General features: G+C 44.5%; 1 protein-coding gene across 5 annotated transcripts; it reads right to left on the bottom strand.

Moving 5' to 3' along the window:
- Window positions 1-8,069: 8,069 nt before the first annotated feature.
- On the bottom strand, window positions 8,070-26,348 carry LOC308062373 (scaffold attachment factor B1-like; the record flags this gene model as incomplete). 5 transcript variants are annotated; one of them, XM_080383786.1, is made up of 22 exons in its annotated part: window positions 8,070-8,456; window positions 8,674-8,740; window positions 8,944-9,056; window positions 9,830-9,942; window positions 11,359-11,398; window positions 12,187-12,324; window positions 12,857-13,150; window positions 13,653-13,789; window positions 14,329-14,417; window positions 15,216-15,361; window positions 16,316-16,416; window positions 16,515-16,664; window positions 18,116-18,216; window positions 19,003-19,052; window positions 19,481-19,979; window positions 20,983-21,010; window positions 21,818-21,880; window positions 23,038-23,316; window positions 23,405-23,469; window positions 25,185-25,272; window positions 25,778-25,883; window positions 26,157-26,295. In XM_080383786.1, 21 exons carry the CDS (start codon window positions 25,826-25,828, stop codon window positions 8,330-8,332), a joined length of 2,739 nt encoding a protein of 912 aa, XP_080239912.1. In that variant the 3' UTR covers window positions 8,070-8,329. The 5 variants fall into 5 exon arrangements, 4 of the variants coding, with proteins under 4 accessions (XP_080239912.1, XP_080239910.1, XP_080239911.1 ...); XM_080383784.1 differs by lacking the exon at window positions 25,778-25,883 and having other exon boundaries at window positions 26,157-26,348; XM_080383785.1 differs by lacking the exon at window positions 25,778-25,883 and having other exon boundaries at window positions 11,359-11,395; window positions 26,157-26,348.
- Between the last annotated feature and the right edge of the window lie 10 nt (window positions 26,349-26,358).

Here is a 26,358-nt window from a genome sequence, read left to right as displayed (position 1 = left end):
GCCTGTCTCCATTTTTCTTTTTCTTTTGACAAAAAAGTTTCTTGTGAATTTGTCTTTTTCATGAGAAATCAATTGGCAGCCTTGAAAATCATCTCTTAACATCAGCATACAGGCTTACGCTGTGCCTCAATGGGCTGTTACACTACTAGCAGTGGAATTAAGTCAGCAGTTCTCCATGCCTGTTCAACTCTTGCCCTCTTCCTAAGAGAAGCCACTGTGCTGGGGAGGGGCCCGGGCTGGATTTGCTGGGTAAGAGGCTGGGGAGCTGTCACAGCCGTTGTTGGCTCTGACCTGGTGAAGGGCTCTTGCACCAAGTGTCCTAAACCTGCTGGCGTGACCTAAACCTGCTGGTGTGCTTGTTGCCAGAGCTGCAGGTGGGGTCTGTGTGCTGGGTCATTTGCATGTTGATGGCGGTGGCTTTGAATGCTGCTTTTCATCTGACCTTGAGGCTTCAAGGCATTGTAGAGAAAAAAAAAAAAAAGGCAAAAAGTGTGTAGTTAGTGTCTGTAACTATTTCATCTAAGTCTTCTACACTGCTTCAGTGTTTGTCTCATTTAAATGTGGGGTTAAGCCCAATGACACATCGAGGTGCTGTGTCAAACCCAAATCTTCTCCAAGGAACCTTCTCCCAGGGGTTGTGTACTGCTGGGTCCTCATCTCTGCTCTTGTTAATTGCTATTAATAGGGCTTAACTCTTCAGGAGTGGCTAGCGCACTGCTGCAAGTTCAAAAGACTTTTTTGCAAGAGCAGATGTGACGTTGGCTGGATTTGAAATTCAGGCTGTGTTGGGCTGTATCCATGGTGCTAGAGGTCACCAGGTTGCTCTCAGAAAGACTTTGTTCAGTTCAGCGTTGGTTGTTTTTGGTGACTTGTCTGGACCGTATCGGTTCTGCTTGCAGCGAGTCCTCTTGGCTTGGCTCTGCTCCTCACGCAGTTCCTTCCGTGAGCACAGCTGGGAGCTGCTCCTTCTGTGTTGCGTGCACCCAGGTGTAACTTCCATGCTCTGCCTTCCACGGGGTGTGACCGCTTTGACTTCCTCGTCGAGGTTTGCTTTGTCATTTATCACTCTGTGGAAAATGGTACGATGCAAAGCCGTGGCACTTCAAAGACGGAAGGAGACCTTGCTGCTGTGCCACCTTTCAAGCTTGTCTTGGAGAAGAGGTCTTGGAGACAAGAGACCTGCACAGAATTGGCTCTTCCAGGTTAGTGTAGGGTGTTAACACCTGCTTGAAACTCCTCACTGACCTCTGGCGTGAGATGAGCTGCCACTGGTCTGTCACACCTCAGCTCAGCGCCCGCCAAGCAGGATGGGGTCAGGGGCTGATGGAGAGCAGCGCTGTGGTGGCAGCAGGGAGGAGACACCTTGTCCGACAGCTGCGTGCTGGCTTGGTCATTGTTCTGCTGCCTGGCCACGTAACATCTGTCCTTGCAACATCTGTCCTCGCTTCAAACCTCTGCTGACAGCCCCAGGTGGAAAAGCTCCCTGGCTCGTGTGGGAAGGCAGCAGCAGGTGTGAAGATCCGTTGTGGAAAGATGAAGGCTGCTGCCAAGCAGGGCTGGGTGACATCCCTAAATCCTTCCCCCTCCCCCATAGCTCGGTGCCTCAAAGTGTTCCCCTTGACCCTGCCGGTCTGTCCCTAAATTCCTTCCAGTTGCTGCCGCTCCATCCCTAAAGTTGGTTGGCCCAAATGATACGGGGTTAAACAGGAACAAGATGAATCCCAGTCTGCCTTCACAGCGCGGTTAAGTCACTGCCCAGAGATACACCGATCTGGACCCTGAAAAGCCAGAAGGGATTGTTCGATTGGTGTCTATGGGACATATATCTATAGGCTCGGGGCACCTGCCTGCTCTGGCGTGGGGTTCCTGAACTGCAGGCATACGTGTATCTGTTCCACCACTAACCTCCATGGGGGATGGACAGCCTGTCACCGTGGGCTTCACCACGGGCTGCAGGGGACTCTGCTCCCGGAGCACCTCCTCCCTCTTCTTCACTGACCTTAGTGTCTGCAGGGCTGTTTGTCTTATGTATGATCGCTCCTGTCCAGCTGCAATTGACATTGTGCAGTAATTTTTCCCCCTTCTTAAATACGTGACCACAGATGCGCTGCCACTGTCAGTAACGGGCTCAGCTTTGGCCAGCTGTTTTGGAGCTGGCTGGAATTGGCTCTGTTGGACATGGGAGAAGCTGCTAGAAGCTTCTCACAGAAGCCACTCCTGTAGCTGCCCAGCTACCAAAACCTTGCCACACAAACCCGACACATTTTGCTTCCCTGTGCCTCTCCTCTGTTCTGTCCTGCTCCCTCTTCCATTCTCCCTGTTACATCTCGTTCTGCTGCTCCCTTTGCTTTTACTCTCTCTGCTTTTGTCCTGCTCCCTCTGCCGCCTTCTCTTCATCCTCCATCTCTGTCCTGCGGCCCATTGCTCTTTTTCCCTTTACATCTCTGTCCTGATCTATATCTGTCTCTCTCTCTCTTTTTTTTTTTTTTTTTCTTCCTTGCACCCAGTTTCTCTGGCCTGGTCCCTGGTGGTCTTTTTCTCCCTGCACCTGTATGCATCACTTTGTGCCCCTGCCTTCATCTCTCTCCCCTTCCTTATTTACTTTCTCCAGCCCTTTGCCTTGCTCCCTGTCACTGCTTTTTCTCCATTCTGTATCTTATTATCCCAGTCCCACTTCCTGTTCATCCCTGACCTTCTGCTGCTCCTTGTCCCTGGTATTTGTTGCTCCTTGTCCCTGGTATTTGTTGCTCCAGCTCTGTCCCACTTTTCTCCCATGCTCCATCTCTCTGTTGCTCTCCTTCGCTCTCTCCCGGTGTCCTGCACCCTGTCCCTCTTTCTTTTCCAGCATCCCATGTTCCAGCTCCCCGTTCCTCTACATTGCTTTGTCTTTCCGTGTCCCTCTGGCCTTGCTACCCAGGGCTGTTTTTTTTTTTCTTTCTTTCTCCACTACTCTGCCTCTATCCTGTCACTCTCCTCCTCTCCCTGATCCATCCCTCGATCTCTGCTCTGCTCCCTCTCTCTTTTCTCTTATTCTCTTTGTTCTCCAACCCCCCCTAACTTGGAGCCTGCGGCTCCCTGCGTTGCTGCCTCTCCCACCCTTTCTCCCTTTGGTCCCGTGCCTGGCTCGCTCTGCCATTCCCCTGTGTCCCGTCCCCGGCCTGCAGCCCAGAGCTGCTTTTCCCGTCTCCTCCTCTGTGTCCCGCGTGCCTGACGGTGGATTGGGAAGGGTTTTAAAGGAGACGAAAAGCTGCCAATAGTGGTGGCGTGGGTTAAATAAGAAAAACCCCCTCTCGGTTTTGTATCTATTGAAAAATACTCTTTTCTATAAAGAGAAAAGGGTTTGAAACCAAAAGCCTGTATCTGCTGCCTTGTCTGTACCTCTGCTGTCGTGGCTGACCGCCGTTCCCCCCCCACGCTGCCAACTGGCGAATAACGGCCGGTGCTGCGGCCACGGGGTCGCACATGCGCGGCGCTGCCGGCCCTGCTAAGCCCCGCCCCTCCGCAGCGGCACGCTCCACGCCTGGGTTGTAAGCCCCGCCCCATCCACGGCGACACTCTCCGCGCATGCGTCCCAAGCCCCTCCCCTACGAGGCGGCAAACCCCGCCTCCCAGCGGCGACACGCTTCCCGCATGGGTCGTAAGCCACGCCCCCCCTCCACCGCGTGCTGCCGGCCGCCGTTACCGGCACCGCGGTCCCGCGCGTCCTGCGGGGCGCTCGCTGCTGCCTCCCGGTAAGGAGCCGCCGCTGCCGCCCCCCGAGCGCGGCGCTACGGGCGCTCGGCCCGCAGAACCGCAGCCCGGCCTTCGCGGGCAGCGCTGCAGGAGCAGCATGGCGGCGCGCCGGGGGCGGGAGGGGGGACGGACGGTGGTGCCGGGAGCGCGGGGGAGGCGAGCGAGCCCCTGCGGCGGGGGGGTCCTGCCCACCGGGGGCTTGAGGGGAGGGGGCGGCTCGGGAAGCTTCAGCCGCCCGGGAGCCGGGGGCTGAGGAGAGGGGCCAGGGAGGGAGGGCCGGGGGGGGAAGGAGACCACCCCCCAGGCACCGGCCACCTCCCCAGAGCACTCCCCCCCCCCCCCCCCCCCCCCCCCCCCAGGCACCAGCCACCTCCCCAGAGCCCCCGATCCCCCCGCTGCAGCATCCCCCCCTTGGCCTTTCTCCAAGGGAGGTTTTAGGTCCTTCTTTTCCCCTCTAACCTGGTGGGGAACCAACAAGGAAAATCATTTGTTTTGCTTCTACTCCCACGGGTCCCAGCCGGGCAGGTCAATGGGAGGATGTTTGTTTTGCTTAATTAGAGAATGAGTATCGCTCCTTCCTTACAGAGTTGCCCTTAGCGAGGCAAATAACGAACCAGAAGCAGAGCGCTCATCTTACACTGTGGGCACCATTGTCACAAGGAAAGAAAGCAAGAAAAGGAAAAACCAAATGAGCAAGAATGATGACCACAAAATCTAATTAAGAAATGCTGCGCCACTAACGAGTTACAGTAGGAGTCACACATTGACAAAGACGGACACGCTATAGTACCTGGAAAACGGTTATCAGCTTCCACAGTGCATGTGTCGCAGCACTGTCCCAACTCGCCGGCTGCAACAAGGCTTTTCCCCCCCATCCCTGGTTAACTCCAGTAAGTAGCTCCTACCCCTTGCACGGCCACCAGCCCCCATGAGGTTTCCAAGGTTCACCTCCTGCCCGTGCTGTTTCTCCATCCCCTTCAGGCCAGCCCACCCTGCTTCTTGCCTCTGCCGCGTCTGGATTCTTCCTTCTCCCGGCTCCTCTGCCAGCCGGCCTCTCCTCATCTGGGCTCCCTTCTTCTCCCAGTATCTCTCCTCCATCCAGTGCTCCTCTTCACACAGTCCTAACTACTCAGCAGGAACCAGCCACAGCTGCACATTATCCCCGCCAGCCAGCCCACCCTGTATATTATCAACGTTAATTAACCCGCCTTCATTCCCCTACAATTCCTCTACATGCACCACTGAGCTGGTTCCTCCTGCTGTAGATGAGGGGGTTCAGTGCTGGAGGCACCACCGAGTACAGAACCGACACCGCCAGGTCCAGGGATGGGCTTCAGGTAGGCAAACGTGGCCGTGGTGACAAACGGGGAGAGCACGGCCAGGGGAGGGAGGGAGGGACGGACGTGGAAAAGGCTTTGTGGTGTCCCTGCTCAGAGGGGTTCCTCAGCACAGCCCTGAAGATCTGCACGTAGGACAGCATGATAAAACACCCCAAAAAGATGAAAGCACTGAAGATGAGAAGTTGGAATTCCCTGAGGCAGGCGTGTGAGCAGGAGAGCAGGCAGCTTGAGCAGCTGGGGAAGTTCAGGGAAGAACTGGTCCATGGCATTGCCCTTGCAGTGGTACGGAAAATGTGTTGGCTGCGTGAAGCACGGAGTAGAGAAACCCACTGCCCCAGGCAGCTGCTGCCATGTGGACCACGTGCCGTAGTGCGGGGCTTTGCAGATGGCAACAAAGCGGTCGTAGGCCACGAGGGTGAGAAAACAATACTCTGCTACGATGAAAAAGATCAATAGAAAGAGCTGTGCAGCATGTCCAGCACAGGAGATGGCCCTGGTGTCCCACCGGGAATTGGCCATGGCTTTGGGGAGCGTGGTGGAGATGGAGCCCAGGTCAAGAAGGGACAGGCTGAGGAGGAAGAAGTACCTGGGGGTGTGGAGGTGGTGGCCCAGGCTAAGGCGGTGATGATGGTGCTGTTGCCCGTGAGGGCAGCCAGGTAGATGCTCAGGAAGAGCCAGAAGTGCAAAAGCTGCATCTGCAGATGCCAGGAGGAGGAACTGGGTGATGGAGCTGCCGTTGGACATCTGCTGCCTCTGGGCACGGGGACCTGTCAAAGGAAGAAAAGGCAGGGAGAAGTTAAGGCAGAGTTCCCCGAGGAAAACTGATCTTGGTTCTCGTGGAGGCCCCACAGGCATCCTTGCCCCTTTCAGGGGGACGTCTGTAATGTCCCTTGTACGAGCTCTGCGTGCTGCAGGCTCTGGCAGGGACACTCCTGCCCTACAGCAGCGGCGAAAGAGGAACAGGGTGATCTCTGATGAAACCACCTCTGGTACCAGTGAGCCTCTCAGCATTGTTGCTCCCATTTCAGCCAACAGCTGAACACAGCTGCTGGGATTTTGGTATTTGTGTTTGGTTCTAGTTTTCTCATCACAGCTGAGGAGTGGCTTGAAGGCAGAAGGAAGCCCCGGCACTCCTGTTGCAATCCAGGTATATCCTTGTGGTGTGTAGGTGCTTCTGTGGATGGCTTAGAGCAGAAAAGCGAGCAGTTCCTTTTCTCACCCCAGAAAGCAGGGAGCAGAACTTTTGTGGTGTCCTTCACATGGCTGCCAGGACATGTGAATGAGTATCGTGAGCAAAGTGAGAACCACCAACAGAAGTCCTTCCTGGCACCTTCTCTGGTGGAGCTGTGCATGGGTGGTGCCATGGAGCGTTTTGGCTCCATAGGAGAGCAGAAGTGAGCAGTTACTTTTCTACAACATGGCAAGCAGGTAGCAGAACTTTTGTGGTGTGCTTCACGTGGCTACCAGGGCAGGGTGAGACCCACCAAGAGACGTTCTTCATGGCACCTTCTCCTGGGGACCTGTGGCTGGATGGTCCATAGAGCATTTGAGTCTGTGTGAGTGCAAAAGCGAGCACTTAAACTTCTCACCATGGAAAGGAGGTAGCTGTGCTTTGGAGATGTCACTCCGGTGGCTACTAGCGTAGCATGAGGAAAACCAAGCAAATTCCTTCCTGGCACCTTCTCCAGGGGAGCTGTGCCGGGGGACACAACGAGAAACCATGAGGCAGGCAGCAGGACAGAGGTACAGACAGAAAATTAGGGGGGGAGGATGGGGGACAGGGAGCAGAGCAGAGATGGAGACAGAAACATTAGAGAGAGTGACAGGACCAAGAGATGGATCAAGGAGAAAAGGAATGTGGTGGGTAGCAGGCGGCAGCAGCAAGCGGCTCTTTGGCCGGTCCCGTCAGGAGCCTGGGGAGCACTGCAGGGGCGGTGTTGGGGGGCACAAGGGCTGAGGGGCATCGCAGAGTTAATGGGGACCTGCAGGGCATAGAGGAGCTCCAGGAAGGCATCGGTGGGAGGAGAGGGGTGGAGAGGGCACGGAGAGCCCCAGGAGGTGACCCGAGCAGGGGCCTGAACAGAGGCATCCCAGATGGCACGGGGGGGGGGGGGAAAAGCATGTTCCTTGGGCACGAAGCTGCCTGTAGGAGGTTCTGAAGGAGCAAAATGGGTCCAAAACGTGCTGGAGAACATCAAGTGTCCCGAGGGGAACCTGGGTGGCCCCATGATAATCGGGACAAGGAGCAGAGCCGTCCTCAGGCAGAGTGACAAAAGGCTTGGGGGTATGGTGAGGAACTTGGGAGGGAACATGAGCAGAGTAGAGATGTCCTCAAGGGGACCAGAGCCTGACCAGAGGACCTGAGATGGCATAAAGGACAAAAAAAACCCAAACCAAACCCACAGTGAAAAAAAGCTGTGGGGCACAAGAAAGGCTTGAGGAGACATGATGGGAACAGAAGGGTCTGGGGTGGGGTGGGAGGGACAGAGAGGGTCCTCCCAGGCCTTGCAGGGGCACAGGGGGTACCACTGCCCCAGGCCTTGCAGGGCAAAGAGGGATCGGCAGCATGTAAACACACAGGGGGCTGCTCAGAAGGATGGGAAGAGAAAGAAGGAGCAAGAGGACTGAAAAAGTGATGGAGAGCAGCAGAGAGGGAGCGGCAAGAAGACGGAGAAGCATCTAGACTGAGCTTCACAGATGAACACAGGACACCTACGTGGTTAAACGGGAACTTAACGATGGTGTAAGGCCTTGTGCCAGCACCTCTGGATTTAGCTGGTGGTACTTCCTACTCATCCTCATTTTTGACATAACAACTGGGGAAGCAATATCAGAAGAAAAATCAGAAAAGCCACTGACCCCTTCCCCCTCTCCCAAAAGCAGCAAAGAACAGACATCCACCCCCTCCCAGAGTTGTTTCATCCCTTAGGATCTCAGCCTTGACAGTGGATTGCCTCTTTCGCTTACTGCCTTTTAACAGACTCTAGAAGCAATAAATTAGTAGCCATAAACTGATTTTATTTTTGAAAAATGGAATGTTTCACTAACAGAAACTTTTAAGTGAAGTTTGACCAAGAACACGTTTATTACAAAAAAGAAAAACCAAACCGACAAGTTGACATATTTGGCTACAATGCAACAGCAGTCTTGCTTTTTGTAATCACAAAGTCAAGGTGACCCTGGTTAATAAAATTCACCACCACTGTCATCTGGCATTAAAAAACAAAACAAAAATATATGTATATAATATAGTGCTTTCAGTAGCGACGGGTAAAACGGGGTTCGGTCAGTCTGTTTGTCCGCTCCTGGCCTGCAAACACTCCTTGTATTCCACTACTCTGCATCATCTGGCTCTGATTTCCAACTTGCGTGAAGCCTCCGCGCCTGAAAGCGAGACCAGACAAATCTAAAATCAGCCAGAAAAGTTAATACTGCTGTGACTCAGAGAAGATGTTCACTTATTTTTTTTCTGCTTGCCAGTCCATAGTAAAGTAGAAGCTGGAAGTACTATTTTTCACAAATGACACAGGAATTTCTTCTTTTATACAGATCAGTTAACTAATTATAAAAATATTATAAGCACTCTAACAAAGCTTCTTACCCCGACATCCCTCCTCGATTCATCACATGGCCTGGTCCTGACTGACCAGGCATGCTTCTATCACCACCTAATTTAAAAAAGAAAAAAGAGAAGAAAATAAAAGACAGACTTTTGTGTTTTCACAATAAAAAAGCCACCTCATTCCCAGAATTTTATTTGCTTTCTCGGTAATGCTGTTAAAGCTCCATAGGAATTTTAACTATCGCTAGAATTTCAGCGGCAGTAATTAATAGAAAAAACCACGATCACACTGGTAAGCAGCAAGTGTACCTTGCCATCTCTCATGATCCCGTCCCATCATTCCTCCATCCACATTTCCCTGCCATGAACGATCTTGATGCCCCTCTAACTTTCGACCATGATCTCCCCAGTCACGTCCATCTCTTAAAAAAATAAAAGAACATCTTCTAGATGTGTCCCTTATCCATTTAGCAGCATAGGGTAAAGCCAAACACTGTACCCCATACAAGAAGTGTATTAAATTGTTAATTAAGCTGTATCTATAGCCACCCAAATCATCGCAATAAAAACTGGTCAAAGAGAAATGACAAGAAACTTCCTGAACAGCGCCCTTCGCACAGCAAAGCTCATCTTTTTTTAATCTGCAGAGACATAATCAGTATCACAACGTACTAAGATACTTAAATATGGAACAAGTAATCGACTACCATTCCTCTGTCTGGTATATTGATGTAGAACTGCACTATGCAGCTGGAATATGCCTAGTTTGATTAGCTGCTTTAAAGAGAAACCGCTATGATTCCAGATTGAGTCTCAGTTCCCCACTCCCACCACTGCAGAGATTCTGACTATTTCCTTAAAACCTGACCACTAGCCACAAACGAGACTTTTGTAGGCGTTACTGGAGCATCTGGTACAGGACTGACATTCACCTGTAGAAAAGAAAGTTATTTACAAGCAAAATATCGTTATGCACTGAGCAGCACTTCTTTACTCACTGCCACACTCCATCCTCTTGATGCACGGGGGAGCTACACGTGTAAATTCCTTGCTTCTCCAGATGCTTGAAGAAACCATCTGGAGAGAGGACTCACACTTGTCAGATTGCTTCTGCTGTCCCCCTTCAAAGGTTCACCGAGTGTTAAGATTTAAAGAAAACAACAGAATATACTCCCTTTGTTTCATATGCACTAACCGGGTTTGTGGAGGTATCCCTCTCCCTTCACTCATTCTTCTGTCGGACCCATAGCCACCCCAACTATCCCGGGAGTGACGGTCAGGCCCTCCGTGGCGTTCATCTGGGTAATGCTGGAAGGCAAACGGTACAGAGTTACGCTTAAGACTCAATCCAGGTTTCCTTTTAGGATTGCAAAAATCCAGCTCCTCAGAGATAGCCTTTCTATAGTCAGAAAAGAAACCAGCAGCTGTCTCAGTTTTTACTGGTTCCATTGTTGCTACCATGTGCAGTTCACTCTAGGTGTTTATTTTGTTTCATGGCACAGATTCCACTCTGCTCACTGGTGGGAGAAGGCTTTTTGTTTGGCAGGGTGGGTTTTTTTTAAGGCTTATATTCCAGCTCCAGATTTTTAATTTTTACACAGAGTATCTACCTTCTTCCTGCCTCTCTTTGTAGTTGACCAGCTCGCAGGGCCATGATTAATAGAAGGCCAGTCCATCATTTAACTTGAAATTTAGATAAAATATGTGAATATCTATAGGGAAGAACAGGAGAGAGTTTGAGAAACAGAGGATGTTACAGACAGTTGGTGGGGCATGGCCTTGGGAGAAAGGATAGACACCATAAATAAATCGAGCTGGGGTATAATAAGATAAGCTCAAAGAAAACAAAATGGTTAATGAGACTGAACATAAATTACTTAATTATGTGTGAACTATCTTAATTGGCATACTAAAAGATCCACCCTGAGCAAAGGAAGCCCCCTACTAACAAAGCCCCCTCCACATAGAACATGTGCAGTGAAAAAAAAAAAAAAAAGCTGGACCTTTAAATGGAGACATGGCTTGGAAGAACCACTGAGAATGAAGTGTGACTAAATGTAACTGTAAACAATTGTTCCAAGCGTATAAAGTGTTTGACGGTGTGTTAAGAGGCAGGCTAGCTTTGTGGATTTACCACCTAGCACCCATCTCTGCGCAGACATGCAATAAACAAATAACCTCGACTTGGTGTGTGAATTGGTGCTGCGCACTGGGTAACAGCCTCTGTTTGTGAGACATCTTCAGAAATGAAAAGTTTTGTATACCGGTGTGGTTTTTGCACCTGTCCTTTTACAGTCATCTGCCTTCTTCCATTATGACACCAGTTATTTTCTATAAACCATTTAGATAAACGTCAGAGAAAGGGCCCCTCGCCAGCTAAGGATAAGACACTACAGTAACTCCATTTTAATGCAATACAGACACCTAAGATCGTTAACCAGAAAAGTTATATCGCAACATACCAGCCTGGAAAGATGCCGTACAGTAGCTCCCATCACTTCGAGGTTCGCCCCTGCCCCAACCTGTGGCTACTGCCATACCAAGCAGATAACTTGTGTTCTGCACATTAGTGTGCAAAAAACCCATTTGCTGCTTGACATCCGCTCAGTTTAAACCCAGCAGTGGTTGTGTTTAAGCAGCAGACAGCACGCACACTGTGTTCTTTCAGTTTTGGGGTCATCTTTTTGGCTGTTTAACTGAAGTGGTTTTTTGGGTATAACCTACCTGCCCATCTCGATCTGGTATTCCTCTTGAACCATCTCTTCTGGAACACAAAAAAAAAAAAAAAAAAGAAAAAAAAAAAAAGAAGTTCCAGTTCAATTAACACAGTCATCGTTAATTTCAACATCTGTATGAAATAGCATGGGAAAATTTGTCTTCATTAAGCTGTAAAGCTGAACACCAATGTTTGTTTAGTGGCAAGATACTCAAATGGGTTCTTGTTTCATCACACAGAAAGAGATCAAAGTAACACCTACTACTGTAGTATGGGTAAGCAACGCATCACTGAGCACCAGTCAGGTACTTGGTGGCACCAAGGGAGAATACTGAGTCAACCTACCAGTATCAGAAATTAGTTACGAGCAAAAGCAAAGCAGTACAGTTTTTGCCAAAGGTCCTTGGAGAGCAAAACAGAAGTCTCAACAGCCCTGTGCAGAAAGTATTGTAGCATTTTGCGGAACTAAAAATCTGTGTCAGGCTGCAGAGATGAAAGTAAGGGAAGTTTTAAAGCAAAAGCAAATGGCTAAACCTTCGACTAATGAACGGGGATTACTAAACCAGGTTTCCATACGTCTCCAGAGGAACTACAAGATCTCCCTCAGCATCGTAGCACACTACATTAGGACTTAGTTTATAATCTTTATGCAGCCTCTTTCCAGTATGTCCATGACTGATGGAAACATAGGATTGCAACACGTATAAAATTAGACATGAGAAATGCACAAGGGTCATTTGTTTTGCTCTTTTGGCTCCCTCCAAACCATCAGTAAGCCACAACAAGACACCCAGTTTCCATAAAGCTGTACAAAGAAAAGACACTGCCTTGCCAACCTGTCCAAACAATGATCTTGGTATCGGCCACGATCCCTGTGGTCAAAGTCGTGGAAGCGGTCTTGACGACTAAATTCAGAATGATACCGATCATCCATTGCCATTCGCTTTGCTTCTGGCCAGTATGGGTCATCTCGCCTGCAAAGGTGGTCACAATTAATAGTAATCGCCAAACAATCTTCCTTTCTTGTTCTCTTGATAACAAACCTCATTCAATCCAATTACCCAAACATTTATTTTGATTTATAATCAAAACCCTTTGTGTGTTAAGCTGGCATCACATTTTGGTTTCAGAGGAAGCTAGGTGTACCGACACCATACAAAAAGCTTCATCTCAGGTTACGCTGACATGAGAAGAGAATGAGCATCTGTTCCACTAGCTACACACAGTCTACTACACAGACTGCTACACAGTCAATACACACAGTTTCTATTCTCTGTCACTTCTCTTCGGGAATTAAGAATTTAAAACCTGCTGTAATAAAATTGTGCTTACAGATATACAAGTATGACATTTTCTCTTTCTGAAGATAAAACTTCTAAATGGTCTTTCAGTTGTGAGCTCCCATGACTGGTTTAGCAAGAGTAATCACAATTTACACAGGCTCTAGAACATTCTATCTGTAACTGGCTGTGGTCGAAAAGTCTGGATTCTCACTGCAGTTACTACCTGCCGTCAGGATCATAAGGCCTTCTCATGGCAGATCGCCGTTCTTGTTCGTAGCGTAGCTGTTCCTGCTGACGTCGCAGCTCTTCCCTCTCTCTCTGGATTCGTTCCTGTTCTCGCCTCCTCTCCTGCTCTATGTGCATTCTTTCTCTCTCCAGTCTCTCCCTCTCCAAGCGCTCTCTGTCAAGACGCTGCCTTTGAAATTCAAGTCGTTCTCGCTCTCTCTGGAGCCTCTGTCTTTCATCCCGCTCATGAATAGCTTGAAGACGTTGTTCTCGTTCTCGCCTCTCCCTCTCTCTAATCAACAGAGATATATTTTGTTTTGAATTGAGAATCTTTAAGTCCAAGTTTTTAAGTCCATATGAACGAAAGAAGCAAGGTTAAGCATTCTGCATGAGTAACACAGCATCTACTCTAAGTCAGCTCTGAAAAAGCTTTCATAGAGGACAGCATGTCCAAGACAAAAGTCTGACAAACAGAAAGTATTTACAAACTTCCAAGGAAAAACCAAGCATGGAAATTCAAACGTGATAATGGTGAATGCAAGACCTGAAAGCACCTACCAAAGTTGTTACTCAACAAGAGTCTTCTGAAAGGCATAGAGAAGATCACTTTCAGTAGTAAAACCCTTTATAACCTGGCATTACATCTGTTCTATCAACAGATTAGCATCAAATCGATCTGTGATACTAGTGATGGAGGGCCAGCAGGACACTATTTTGCAGCCAGTTCAAAACACAGATAAGGGAAGTAAAAACAAATACCAGTTTAGCTCTAAACTTTGAATGGCAAAACTCACCGGCGTCTTTCTGTTTCCCTGATTTCTCGCTCCCTCTGTCTCTGACGTTCACGTTCTCGCTGTTCTTTGATTTTATCAAACGATAAAATATCTTGCTTTTCTTTGCTCTCTGATTTGCGATCCTGGCTTTTGGTACTCTGAATTAGATCAAAACAATACACTAGCTGAACACGGTGCATTTTGAGGTAAAATTTCCAGGCAAAAGGCCTACTTTATGCCAATCTGAACAAAACAGACTATCATGCCATCCCAGAGGTAAATAATGTTAGAATTTCATGGAAAAGTAGGCTGGGGAGAAGTACCCCAAATTTGGCTAGAACTTCTAAGAAGTTTTGATATATATTAATACTATGAGCACATGATCTGACTTGCATCGGTAGCAAACAATACACTGCTTTAAAGGTCACCTGCCACCACACTCCACACTTGGAAAACACATGATCTTAACACCATTTTCATATTGCAACTCTACTTCTTCAACTAGGCCAACAGTGACAAAAACTACAAAGAAGGTGAAGCTTAAGCATTTACCTTTGCAGCACCATTAACACCCTAATGCTGTTTAGACAAGCGACATGTTCCCAAGGTGCAAGGCAAAAAAACCCTTCAATTATATGCACGTAAAGCTGTATGACACCTACTTTTACACAAAGGCTTCTCTGGAAGTTGTACTTACCCTCTCTTTTGATGTTGAAGTTTTCACACTAATAACTGGTTCTCCTTTAGATTTATCCATTACCACTGTCCTTTCAGTTCCTCGACTTGCTAGAAAACAAAATACATCTGAGACTAAATAATATGCAAGACATGCAAAAACTCCTGTGAGATTTAAAACCATGCAGATACTAAACAGTAAAATGTTATTTTATTGAGGTTTTAAATAACATACAGAAGAATATGTTTATGATTTAAATAGCTGACCAAGATTTGGCCAAGTTGGGGATGGGGGTAGTAAAGCGATCACAAAATTACAGTAGTCTTTTCTGGTAGGGATGACAGTTAAGAGAAAGCAAATTTAGTTTAATTCTTCTGTCTGCAAAATACATCCCTTTGCCATAGTTTAAAAAAAAAAAAAAAAAAAAAAAGCACACAGAACCACAAACTGTGTCAGATCTAAACCCAGTAATAGCCCATAAAATTCATGGCTTGCTACTTTGACTATTTATAAAGCCCAGTAATTATGAAAATTTTGTTGCTAAGTTACTAGCAAAAAAAAAAAAAAAAAAAAAGTCAAAAAAACATTTCAAGGTATCTTCTGGTGGTTTTTGTTCACCAGCAAAACTTCAGTATTACTAAGTACACTTTATGGCTTTTTTACTGAATTATGAATCACATCTAACAAGAACACTGAGGTCTGCAGAAGATGAAGTCTTCTAATCAGCCACAATTCTAAATGCTTATGCTTGTTCTTCCATTTCCTTCTTAGCTGATGCAGGAAATTTTATTTTGGATGCAAAGTAGAAGCTCTGTCACAGTCGCTTATATTCTTTGTACCAGTTTTTTTAATTAGTTTTTTTAAAACAAGTATCCTTGAAAAAATTTCTGAAAGGCAGATAGAATTACCTGATTTGCTTGCCCTAGATCTATCAGAGGATCCAGCCTTTTGGTCATCTTTCTCTTTTCCTTCTTTTTCATCTTTTCCATCTTTCTCTGATTTCTTCACATCATCTTTTTTGTCTGTCTTCTCCTCCTTCTTAATACCAATGGACCTATAGGTAAACTTTGCTTTAATAGAGAACCTAACAAAAAGTGCAATATAACCAATCCAATCAAGCCAGAGATGTCAAAAAAAAAAAAACCAAACCCCAAACACCCCAAAAATCCCACACCCAACCCAAAAAAAGCTCAACACAAAACCCGTCCCAAAAATCCCACTCCAAATACCTTCCATGTGCTGAAACCAATGGATACTTGTATGCATGATTAAGAGCAGCAACCAATACTAAGCTAAAGCCAACTAAAAGTGAGAAACAAGAGATAATCCTGAATATTTGGAGACCTTGAGTGCTACAAGTCTTATGTTCTGCCTATAAGTAAAGTTCATGTTTAGTGTAAGGGGAAGAGGGTCCACCCAGGAAGAGGCCAAGCTCCACCAGAAGAGCTTTTGTCAACAAATACCTTGAACACCCGATGCAAGCAGACCAGCCTGCCAAAACATATCCTTTGCCAAATCTTTTAAAATGTAATGAGAGAACAAAAAGTAGTAAAGCAAAATGCCCCTTTCAAAAGCAACAGATCACTTGAAAAACAAATATTGAAGTACCACTTGCTAACCATGTGAACAATCTATCAAAAAAGACAGACTAAATCCTGGAAATATTTGTCAGTTAGAAGAGCAGACCAAGCTAGAGTCAGATCAGAGGATGAATGATTCTGATAAAAATAAGGGTTTATCTATAAACAAGTTGGTTGAGTATCTCCTGATATAACTGACAAGTCTTGACACTAAACCCTGAAGAGCACCGTATTTCTGATCAGAGGGCCAATTAAGACGTGCTTACTGCTGCAGAACACCAATTTAAATTTTTCAAGTATTCCTCCTATTTCAGATGCAGTACGAAGCAGCAAATCAAGATTTATTACACCTACTCTTCACTTCGGTCATGTGGCTGCATTTCAAATGAGTGGCCTTTAAGACAGAAAAATACCAAAAAACACTTTACTTCTCAGATTTGGACTCTGCAGAATGGTGCCTGTCCTTCTCCTTCCTTGTTTCACCTTCCTTTTTGTCTGAAGGCTTTTTCCCAGCTGGTTCATTTTTTGCCTAGAATTTTAGCCAGAAATATTTTTATATTAGCAGACAGATATTGAACTTGGACACCTTTATCTTCATTACGCTGTCATGGAATAGCTACCACTTACCTTTTCCACAGAAATCATTTTTCCATGCAGCTCTGTTCTGTGGAGATGATTAATGCACTTAGTGGCTTCTTCAGATGTTGACATTGTAACAAAGCCGTAACAGCGAGCACCAGGACTGCGAGCATTTGTTACTACTTTCGCACCCACCACCTTTGGGAAAAAAATTATTTTGTGTTTGCAGATCTGTCTCCAAATAAATTCTAACTTAATCACCATTTTGTAGAATCATAAACCAGTTTGGGTTGGAAGGGACCTTTAAAGGTCATCTAGACCACCCCCCCTGCCATATGCAGGGACATCTTCAACTATACCGTGTTACTCAGAGCCCCATCACACCTGACCTTGAATGTTTGCGGGGATGGGCCATCTACAATTTCCCTGAGCAACCTGTTTCAGTGTTTCACCACCCTCATCATCAAAAACATTTTTTTCTTGTATCTAGTCTGTATCCTCTTCTACTTTAAAATCATTGTCCTATTGCTACAGGCCCTACTGAAATGGCTGTCCCCATCTTTCAGCAGCTGTCTGCCAGTTCCAAACCTTATAGCACTATCCACTTTCAACAGGGAGGAAATCCGCTCAGCACCCAACATTCCATCAGCATTCTCAGACTACAACGTTGCTAGGTTTGTTTGACAGACAGCAAAGTTATCGTTTTCAGTCGATCTCTATACAGTCAGGCCAACCATCTTCTAGAAGTGCCTCACTAAAGACTACTTCACAGAATATGTGAACAGCGTTTACACCCATGGCAACAGCAAAACAAGTACAGCTGAAAAGGTTCAAACTTCAGATTATTCCACATCTGTTCTGAAAAAAGTATAAAACAAACACAAAATTCTACGAAACAGATAAATATGACTGCAGAATAAATTGTTCATACAGCTCTGCAGAAAAAGAGACCGCCATAATAATCAGCTCAGAAAATTCATCTTCAAGTTGCTGAGCAGGTCAGTAACTTAAGGAAGACATATATACATACATGTAGGTGAGAGTAGGGATGCAATAATAAAAATAATAAAAAAGCAACCTATGACCATTTTGTATTTTCTTACAGAACACCTCTGCTAGCTTCTTTAAACAGATGACAATCTCTGACAGCGCAGAGGCACATGCTTAGGTGAAACAAACATTTAACATCACATTCAGAAATGTATTAGGAGGAAGCGGAGATAGTCATGGAAAGAATTCCCTTTCACAACTTCTCTCGTATCCTAGCTGGCACTGAATAACAAATGGAAGCCTGCCCTTGCGACTAGATGTCTCAAAGGAGTGGCTCTTGAAATGCAACAGTTTAAAGCAGTATTAACTATTGCTGGACATGCAAGAAGTATAATTAGACTATAAAGCACCCTAGATGATGACCCACTAATGTCTCCTGTCAAGAACTGCCTCGTTTTTACAGGTTATCTGCATAGAAGTTCTTTGAAACCTGGATTTCTGGCTGCCTCCCCCCCATTTCAGACAAACTTCTTTATGAAGTATGCTACTTTCTGATACAGAGTTTCAAAAGAACAGAAGAAAGCTAAGTAAAAACTAAATTTCAGGTCATCCTTTTAAACTGATACAATGGCTTGTTAATTTACCTATCTACTACATACCTTTCCATACTTGCTGAAAAGATTCTTCAAGTCTGTAGCTCTAGTAGATGATGAAAGTCCACTAACCCACAAATTTCTGCCAGAACCAGTACCCACACGGGCTAAAGTAAATAAAAAAAGCCAAACATAGAAGAACATGTAGCACAAGAACAGAACAGCGAAACAGTAACTGCCCTACAAATTCCCATTTTTTTCTTCATAAACCTCTTCAAATGCAATTTTGCTTCTAGCTCTTCCAATCAATCTTAAAATCAATAGACACACTGCAGCCTGCAACAATGAACTTCTGAACTCCAGACTTGATGTGCATTTGAATAGGTTAATTAATTAATGAGGTTTCATCTACATATTGTCTTTCTACACTTCAATCACTTTCCCGAGAATTACCAATTACTAAATGTCAATTCACAAGACACTTTTTTTAAAATTTCATCAGTTTGTAAGTTCACAGAAATTACATAAACTGAAATTTACAACTAATACTTTGAAAGCCCATGTTACAACTGCACTGAGGGTTCACCAAATTAACACCAGTCCTCACCAGAATTGCTACACAGAGTATATAACACTATCAATTTAGTCATCTGTTGAGATTTTCCAAGACAAATGCTGGTTTTGTTGGTATATATCACAATTCACACAGCTAGCGGAACTCCAATATAGCTATTACAGTCAAGATATACACACGCTTAGGCAATTAACAAAACACAAAAAATAAGCAATGCAAAAAAGGCAAGTCAAAAAGCAAGTAGAACTATTACTCCATTCACTCCTTTGTTTACTTCACAAATAATGGTTAGATGTGACCCCATAACATTTTTTTTCAAGCCATCTGTACTTAAAAAAAACCCACAAACCAACGAAAAAACCAAACAACCAAAACATACCTTTCTCATCCTTTGAGATTATCTTTGATTCTTTGTCCTCCTCAACAGGGCTAAAGACAAAACACCGTGTTATTCAACTGTTCATATGCCAAAAGGAAGTTAATTCTAGATTGTGCACTAAAACTGGATACCTACCAGAAAATTAGTTCTGAAATTAAAACTATCTCTGCAAATTTATACAAGAGTGACAGGAAATACGAATTCATATCCTTAAACGGACAATTCTGCTTTGCAGATGACAGAAATAAGAGCAATTTAAGGAAACAACCTTTGAAGGTTGAGGAAGGAAAGAAATCAAACCCTCTGTGTTTAAAAAAAAAAAAAAATACCTGCACATGGAGAAACAAAACAGACTCTTTAGGAACAGGCTACAATTTCATCAGTCTCGGTGGCCAATTGAAGGAAACAGCTTATGCGCATCACTTAACGACCAATGAAAAAAAGATAGCATCTGGTCTATAACGGAGAAAAAACAAACCTCTTTTTCTGATCACCGCCCTCACTGGTTGAGGACTCTTTAGTGGCAGGGGATTCCTCAGAATTAGCTTTCTCTTCTGTTTTCTTGGCATCTTCTTTGCTATCTTTGGCTTCGGGACCTGGGCCTTTTTCCGCTGTTTCCCCACTAGAGGCTTCCAGGCCTTGGGAGCGTTTGCTACTCTGATCGCTTAGGGTCTCTACTACTAAACATTCAGAGTCCGCGTTCTCTTCCTCTATTGTCTGTTCACTTGTCTCCCCTTTTGCTACAACTAAACGCTTTGCTTCCTTCCTTGCCATAGCTTGTGCCGATTTGCTGTCCAAATCTAAAGCATCTTCCTCCAACTGAGTGGCAGCAAGAGCGTCCTCTTCCTCTGCTAGCCTCTTGCCTGGCACCACGTTACTTGCTTCCTGTGCATGTGGCCGCTCCGCTTCGGAAGTTTCTTCGTTAAGGAGCTCAGATTTACAAGTTTCCCCCAAAATGTCGAGTATTTTCTCATTTTCTACGGATTTAACAGGAATAGAATGGCACAAGATTTAATCACCAGGGAAATACAGCAATCACAAATGTGGAACTGGCATGGCTGCCACACTAACACCAAGAGAACTTCTAAGCTACACAGAGATTGGAAAACCCTAGTGTACACAGTGTTAAAAGCACTACGCTAACTGCTCTCTGACAAACTACCACATCAGCCCTAAAGTGTTAACAGGGAAGAAAAATGCCCCCACAGATTTAACAAAAACCTTCTGGCTGATCCTTGATATTCTTCACGAAATCATTCAGCTCTGTTTCTTCTCTAGTTAGCTTCCAGAGTCCGAGATGCTTAACTGAACGTATCAAGGTACTGAGAGTTCAATTTCCAAATTTCCGTGAAATTCTTTTAGCAGACAGTCCAACATGAGAACTGGGCATCTTCTGATGGTGCATGAGTGTGTTTGCAGTCCAGAAAGTGAATAGGATCTGTAGAAAATTCCTGTGATGACAGTGTATTCCTTCTTCTGATGTCCAGTCATTCTTTAATTTCTGTTCTGTACCAAAGCTCTGAATTACCTACACTCCTGTATTTATATTCATAGAACTGCAGTACAATGTGATATCACAAGATCTGTTTTTAGAACCTTTGCATATTTAAGGCTCATTCCTTAACTCCACTGTAGGTAACAGTTCTATGGAACAGTTTCATCACATTAAATACGTATTTTCAAAAAGTGGTTATCCACAGATCTGGTGATATGACTGGGTTTCCAATCTCTATGACCCTGTATGACCTGGATTGTCCACCATAATAACGTACACTACAGTAATGCATTTAAAAACCAAACAAAAAAAAAAAAAAAAAAGGGAAAAAAAAGAAAAAAAAAGAAAAAACCAAACAACCAGGGACATAAAAAGAATTAATGAAGAATGAAACTGTTTCAATGCCCAGAACTTTTTTTTTTAATTTAAACAAAACAAAAAACTAAACAAAAAACAAAACCATACAAGAAAACAAAAACCAGTACCTGGCTCCAAAGGTAACTCTTCAAGTTCCTGTAGTGAAAGAGATTAAAAAAAGGAGAAATATCACTATTCATAAGAAGTCCATTGTTACTCTTAATGACACCTCTCACCCGTCCAAGAAAGGAGACAATTTCGCGAGCTTACTAAAATTTAGCCTATTTCAGCTTTGAAAATGTTTAACTTTAAATAAATTCCCCACAAGGTTTAACATTACTTTTTTACATCTTCCAGTTTTATGAAATGTGTGAAAATATCTGTATTTCTCAAATTCAGACACCCATTGAACACATAGTACACATTCACATGGGTAAATAAATCAACAAAAGTAAGCAGCATAAAGCAAACCTATCTTTGTGTTATCCTTCTCTAGAGTCCACTGTATGGATTCTGCTTTCTGAAAACAGGATTCATAGAAACACCAGCTTCACCTGGAGCTACAAGTGTCCTTAACCTACCACAAGTGATCTGGAAACAAGGCCAGTATTTCACGAACAGATCAGTGTCAGCTTTCTTGTCAACGTGGGATACATACATTTTAAATGGAACTTCGACATAACACAAGGCACCGAGTCAGTCTATACAACAGATAGAAAGAATCCAGTCTACTACCTAAACTCAGTATAATATATACATCATATATTTATGACCTGATAAGATACATACATGTATCTTCGTCCACATAATTAGAAAGGTATTTCTCATTCCTAGAGGTCCTATTCTTTGCAGAGTAAGAATGCACTCACTGTGTACTACCTGTACGTGTACTGTTTCAGCATACAGTTTATATGGCATGTATTATGCCTTTTTGCTTGTAAAGAAAAATCAGTTACCATTTACCTTTATTACGGTTAAATCAGCTGAAGCAGCATCTAAACTGTTCCCAACATCTTCAACCTCTACCTTTAAAATGTAAACAGAAGACATTTTGTTACCTATAAAGGAATGGTATTGTGAATGAAACCTGAATGAGAAATTGAAGATTTTATTTCCACTAACAACTGATTAAGCAAATCTATCTAGGATCCAAGGGTAAAAACTGACCAGTGACCCCCATACCTCTTCCCAATCCCCACCAACTGAATAAGCCTTCTCATTACCTCTCAAATATGTTGGTTGTCTCACAAAAATCCTTTAAGGACGGAGATATCAACAGCAAGCTTTCTTAGACTTTTTTTCTTATTTACAGCAACAACACAGAGCCAAAAAAGTCTACTGGACTCAATAACTGTTTACTTCACTGATAAAAGAAGACCGCAGGAGCTGACCTGGAGTCTGGCAGTTTAGTCCCGGAATAAACCTACTTTCTGGGTATTTCTATATGACTTGTGTGAGGCAGGGATATGCTTGGGAATAGGGGGTTAAGCTTATTTCTGCAACTTTCAAATTTGGGGGGCAAGGAACAACCCAACTTTAGGATCTCAGATGACACAATGTGCACACACAACAAAGAGCAATACTTCCCTATTAGATGGGACAGAAATAACTTTCTTCAAAATGTTTTGTTGTACATTGCAGGAGATAAACACTTGACTTTGGGGAAAAACATTATCTTCTAAGCTAGGATGGACAATGCCATATAAGCAGTGCAACAGCCAAACACAGACAGCCAATGTAAAAATAATTTCAACAGCTAGCTCAACAAAAAAAATATCTAGAATATAGTTCCCAGAACGTTGCTGTTCAGCTGAAGTGAATAAGGTTACAGTATTTGTATGCCACCCAGGTCCTCCTAAATGAAGCAAAGATATGAAAATGGGAACATAAACATAAGGTGAAGTACAGAGTTCAAAGCATGATTAAAACAAATGCTTTTTGGATTACTACCGATTCGTACAGTCATATGTGTACAAACAAAATCTAAGCATTTTAAAATTAAAAATGCTATTTCCACAAAAACGTAAAAGAAAAAGCAATGACCATGAGAACTGGTAGAGCCCCAGATGGTTTCAAATACTCTTTAGCTACTGTTTTACTGTTCAATTCAAAAGAAAAAAAAAATAAAAAAAAAAAAAAAAAGGAAAAAAGAATCTGATTCCACACACATGAGAGATGCATACCATCACTACTGGTATTTCTCTTGATTCTTCTTTAATTTCTGAAAATTGTGGGGATGCCTCCAAGTTACCTACAGTATATTCTGTAGGCTGATCTGGAAGTTCTTTCACTTCTGCATCAGCATTTTCTTTACTATCAGACAGTGAGTCAAGAATATTATCAGCACTGTAATCCTCTCCGCAATCTACCGCATTGCCATTATCTATTTCAGCTTCATCTAACACACTAATATCCATCATGTCAATATCCTGCAAGTTATCCAAACTTGCTTCAATATCCTCCTGTAAAAAGAAAAAAAGTATATATAGTAGTCATTGTAATTTGAAAATGATGCTATCATTACTTTGCTTCAAACAGAGCCTCACATACCTGTCCATCTCCCGAATCCTCTTCCAGGCCATTATCTTCTACTCCCTCTTCATCTGGTCTACGTCCTAACAATATTATGATCGTTAGAATAAAAAGAAGGTAACAACATGCATCCTTCAAGTTTTATTTTTTTCATCAGAGTTGGTATTCCATCCAGTTTAGCTATCTGCTTTTTCCTTATTTTCCACAACTGAGTGTTCCTATACCATCCCAGTTCAGTAACTGACAAACATGCTACAGTCCAAGGTCTATCATGAGTTCAAGAAGCACCACTGTGCACTACCCTTAGAACATTTGGCTCAGCTGAGACCGCAGTAATTTATCTTAACGTGTCTTGACAGACATTTACTAGAAGAAAAAAAAGAAAAAAGCAACCAAACAAAGAACCCAACACAAAACAATGAACCCCCCCCCACTCTATGCGTAAGCATTACTGCAGTGCTCTGTTCACCAGCTGGACACATAACATCAGAACTAATGTTACTGAAAACAGTCGGCTAGTTTCAACAGCACCAAATAGGAATTCCTCAAATTCAGAGCAGTTTCATCTTTCATGAATGTTATTTTCCTCAAAAAAACGTAAGCACATTACAATAAAAAAAAAAGGGGGGGGAAAGGGGTTTTAGAGCTAAGAGGAACATCTCATCTATTTCCATCCCAACATTACATTAAGTATTTTTCTCAGACCTGACAATGATCATGACTACCAAAGATGTCTCTGCTTTTACATACAGTTGTGACATTTGTTCTCCATCCATTTAAAATTTCACATTTTAGTTTGCAAACAAATGTCATTACTCCAAATTGGACGCAACAAAAATCCAGGTCAAACAAATCAGTTGGCAAAACAATCAAGCTTCATCTCACAAATTCACATTTTATTTAAATCAGTATCAGTAATTTGATTAAAATTCTTCCTCTAAACTAGTTATTCTGCTCAGCTCTAACACAAAAAGTTAAGTTTCAACATTATCTGGTTACAAAATAAGATCAAACTGCTAACTGACTGTTTTAGAAAAACAGCAATTATTTTTTAAAATAAGGATTATGTAAGACTATGTCTCACCACCAGAAAAATCATGCATAGAGAAAGCCTTAAAAACATATCCAATTTCAGATTTTGATTAAAAACTAGTCTTCTGGGGAGAAAAATGAGACTGTTATTATCTATGAAACATAAGCATAACACACTACATAGAACTTTTTTGAATATTGAAATTGCTAGAAACTGCATTTCTAACTCAAAAAACCCCCTTACATTTCTCAAAAGTGAAGGTACGGTCACATAAAACCACCAATTATCTATTTTAAAAACACTGACACTGCTTCAGTAACTCCTGCTACAAATTTCAGGGAACTCTGAGAACAAGCCAACAGACCCTTTGAGTGGACCAAATCCTTCCTTAATAAACTACATGAAGTCCTGTGAATAAATTACGTTTAATACCATACCATCCATCCCTGGAAACCTGAGCACAAATATAGAGAAAAATACCAGTAACTTATGTCATTAAAGGACAGAATCAAGGAACAGAAGACTCAACTGTTCTTAATTTCCTGCAGAAAACCAGTATTACCAAAATCTGGCTCAAGCAAGTAATGTTAGCTGTAGTTTTGTGATTGCAAAACATTCAGCGACAGTGCCAAAATTAAGCCAAGCACTTCCCCAAAAGGAAAACCAGACTTCAGAAAACAGATTAGCAAGGTTCCATTTCATGAGTAAAAGTTGCTAGAAAACTCAAGGGGGATGGGGTGGAGATCCTCCCTAACTGCCCTGTACCTTTGCTGCTTCTTTTTGGAGTTTTCTTCATGATATTTTCTGAAACCACTGGAATTTCATCAGGATTCCCCCCTTCCTCCTCAATAGCCTATTAAGGGGAAAAGACAAAGACAGATATCACGACAGACGTAAAAATTCCATTTGTGCGTTTCTGCTGAGTTCAAAAGCTGGACACCAGAGGCAGAAAAATACCCAAACAAGAATCCAGCGCTTTGAATTAGCAGCAGCTTGGATATGCAAACCAAAGACCATCAGATCAAAGCAACAAGTACACAGGAAACAGTAACATGTTGGTGTAAAGTTTCTGGAAAGCTGTCAGCAGTATAACCTATAAACAAAATAAGTCAGTCCTGCAGCGTTTGCAGCAGCGCAGAGATACCCGGAGGCATTGCAACAGAGTCTTTGCAACAACAAATATTGCAACAACAAATTTGGCTCCAGGAGACAGCAAGCATCAGTTCAGTGAAGGCGGTCCACATGCTAGACTAACATACCAAACATTCTGATGAGGCTACGCTGTACAGGCTGCGAGCTAGAAAGCCGAGGTGGGGGTGGGGAAGAGTAGGCAGGGAAAAACCTGGTAGACAGCATACAGAACTGTAAATCCAGGAGCTCAATGCAGGGCGCAAAACCCAGCGATGCATGAGGCCAGAAACACTGGGGCCGAGCGCCACGGCTGCCTCGCTGTGCTCTGCGGCGCTGGGGAACCGGAGGCGGGGGCTCGCTGAGGGGAGGGCAACGCCAGACGGGCGCGTACCCCACCCCCGCTACCACATGAGACCGGTGGTCTCATCTGGGACAGCCCGGCAGGGGCCACACTCCCGGCGCACACAGGGCCCCGCAGGCTCCCCGCCGCCCCTCTCCCTCCGCTCCGAGGCCGTTTGGCGCCATTTTCCTCAGCGGCGCCCGGCGGGCTGGGGCCGCGCAGGCGCCTGCGACTCCCACCCCGCCCCGGCGCGTCCCCCCGCTCACCTTCCTCAGGCGCTCCGTCAGAACGCTCTTGTTGCCGCCGCTGTCCAAATTGCGGCGCTTCAGTTCAGCCCGCAGGTCGATTACGCGCAGCTCGCTCAGCCGCCGCCGACTCTCGGACTCGGCACCGGAGACTCCAGAGCCGCCCAGGGACGCGGGTTCTCCCTGCCCGGCCGCTGACTGACTCTCCGCCATGGGGGCCGTC

The sequence above is a fragment of the Falco punctatus genome, assembly GCF_963210335.1.
Source record: "Falco punctatus genome assembly, chromosome: 4".
Taxonomy (NCBI): Eukaryota; Metazoa; Chordata; class Aves; order Falconiformes; family Falconidae; genus Falco; species Falco punctatus.
This window is presented reverse-complemented; position numbering and strand designations above follow the sequence as displayed.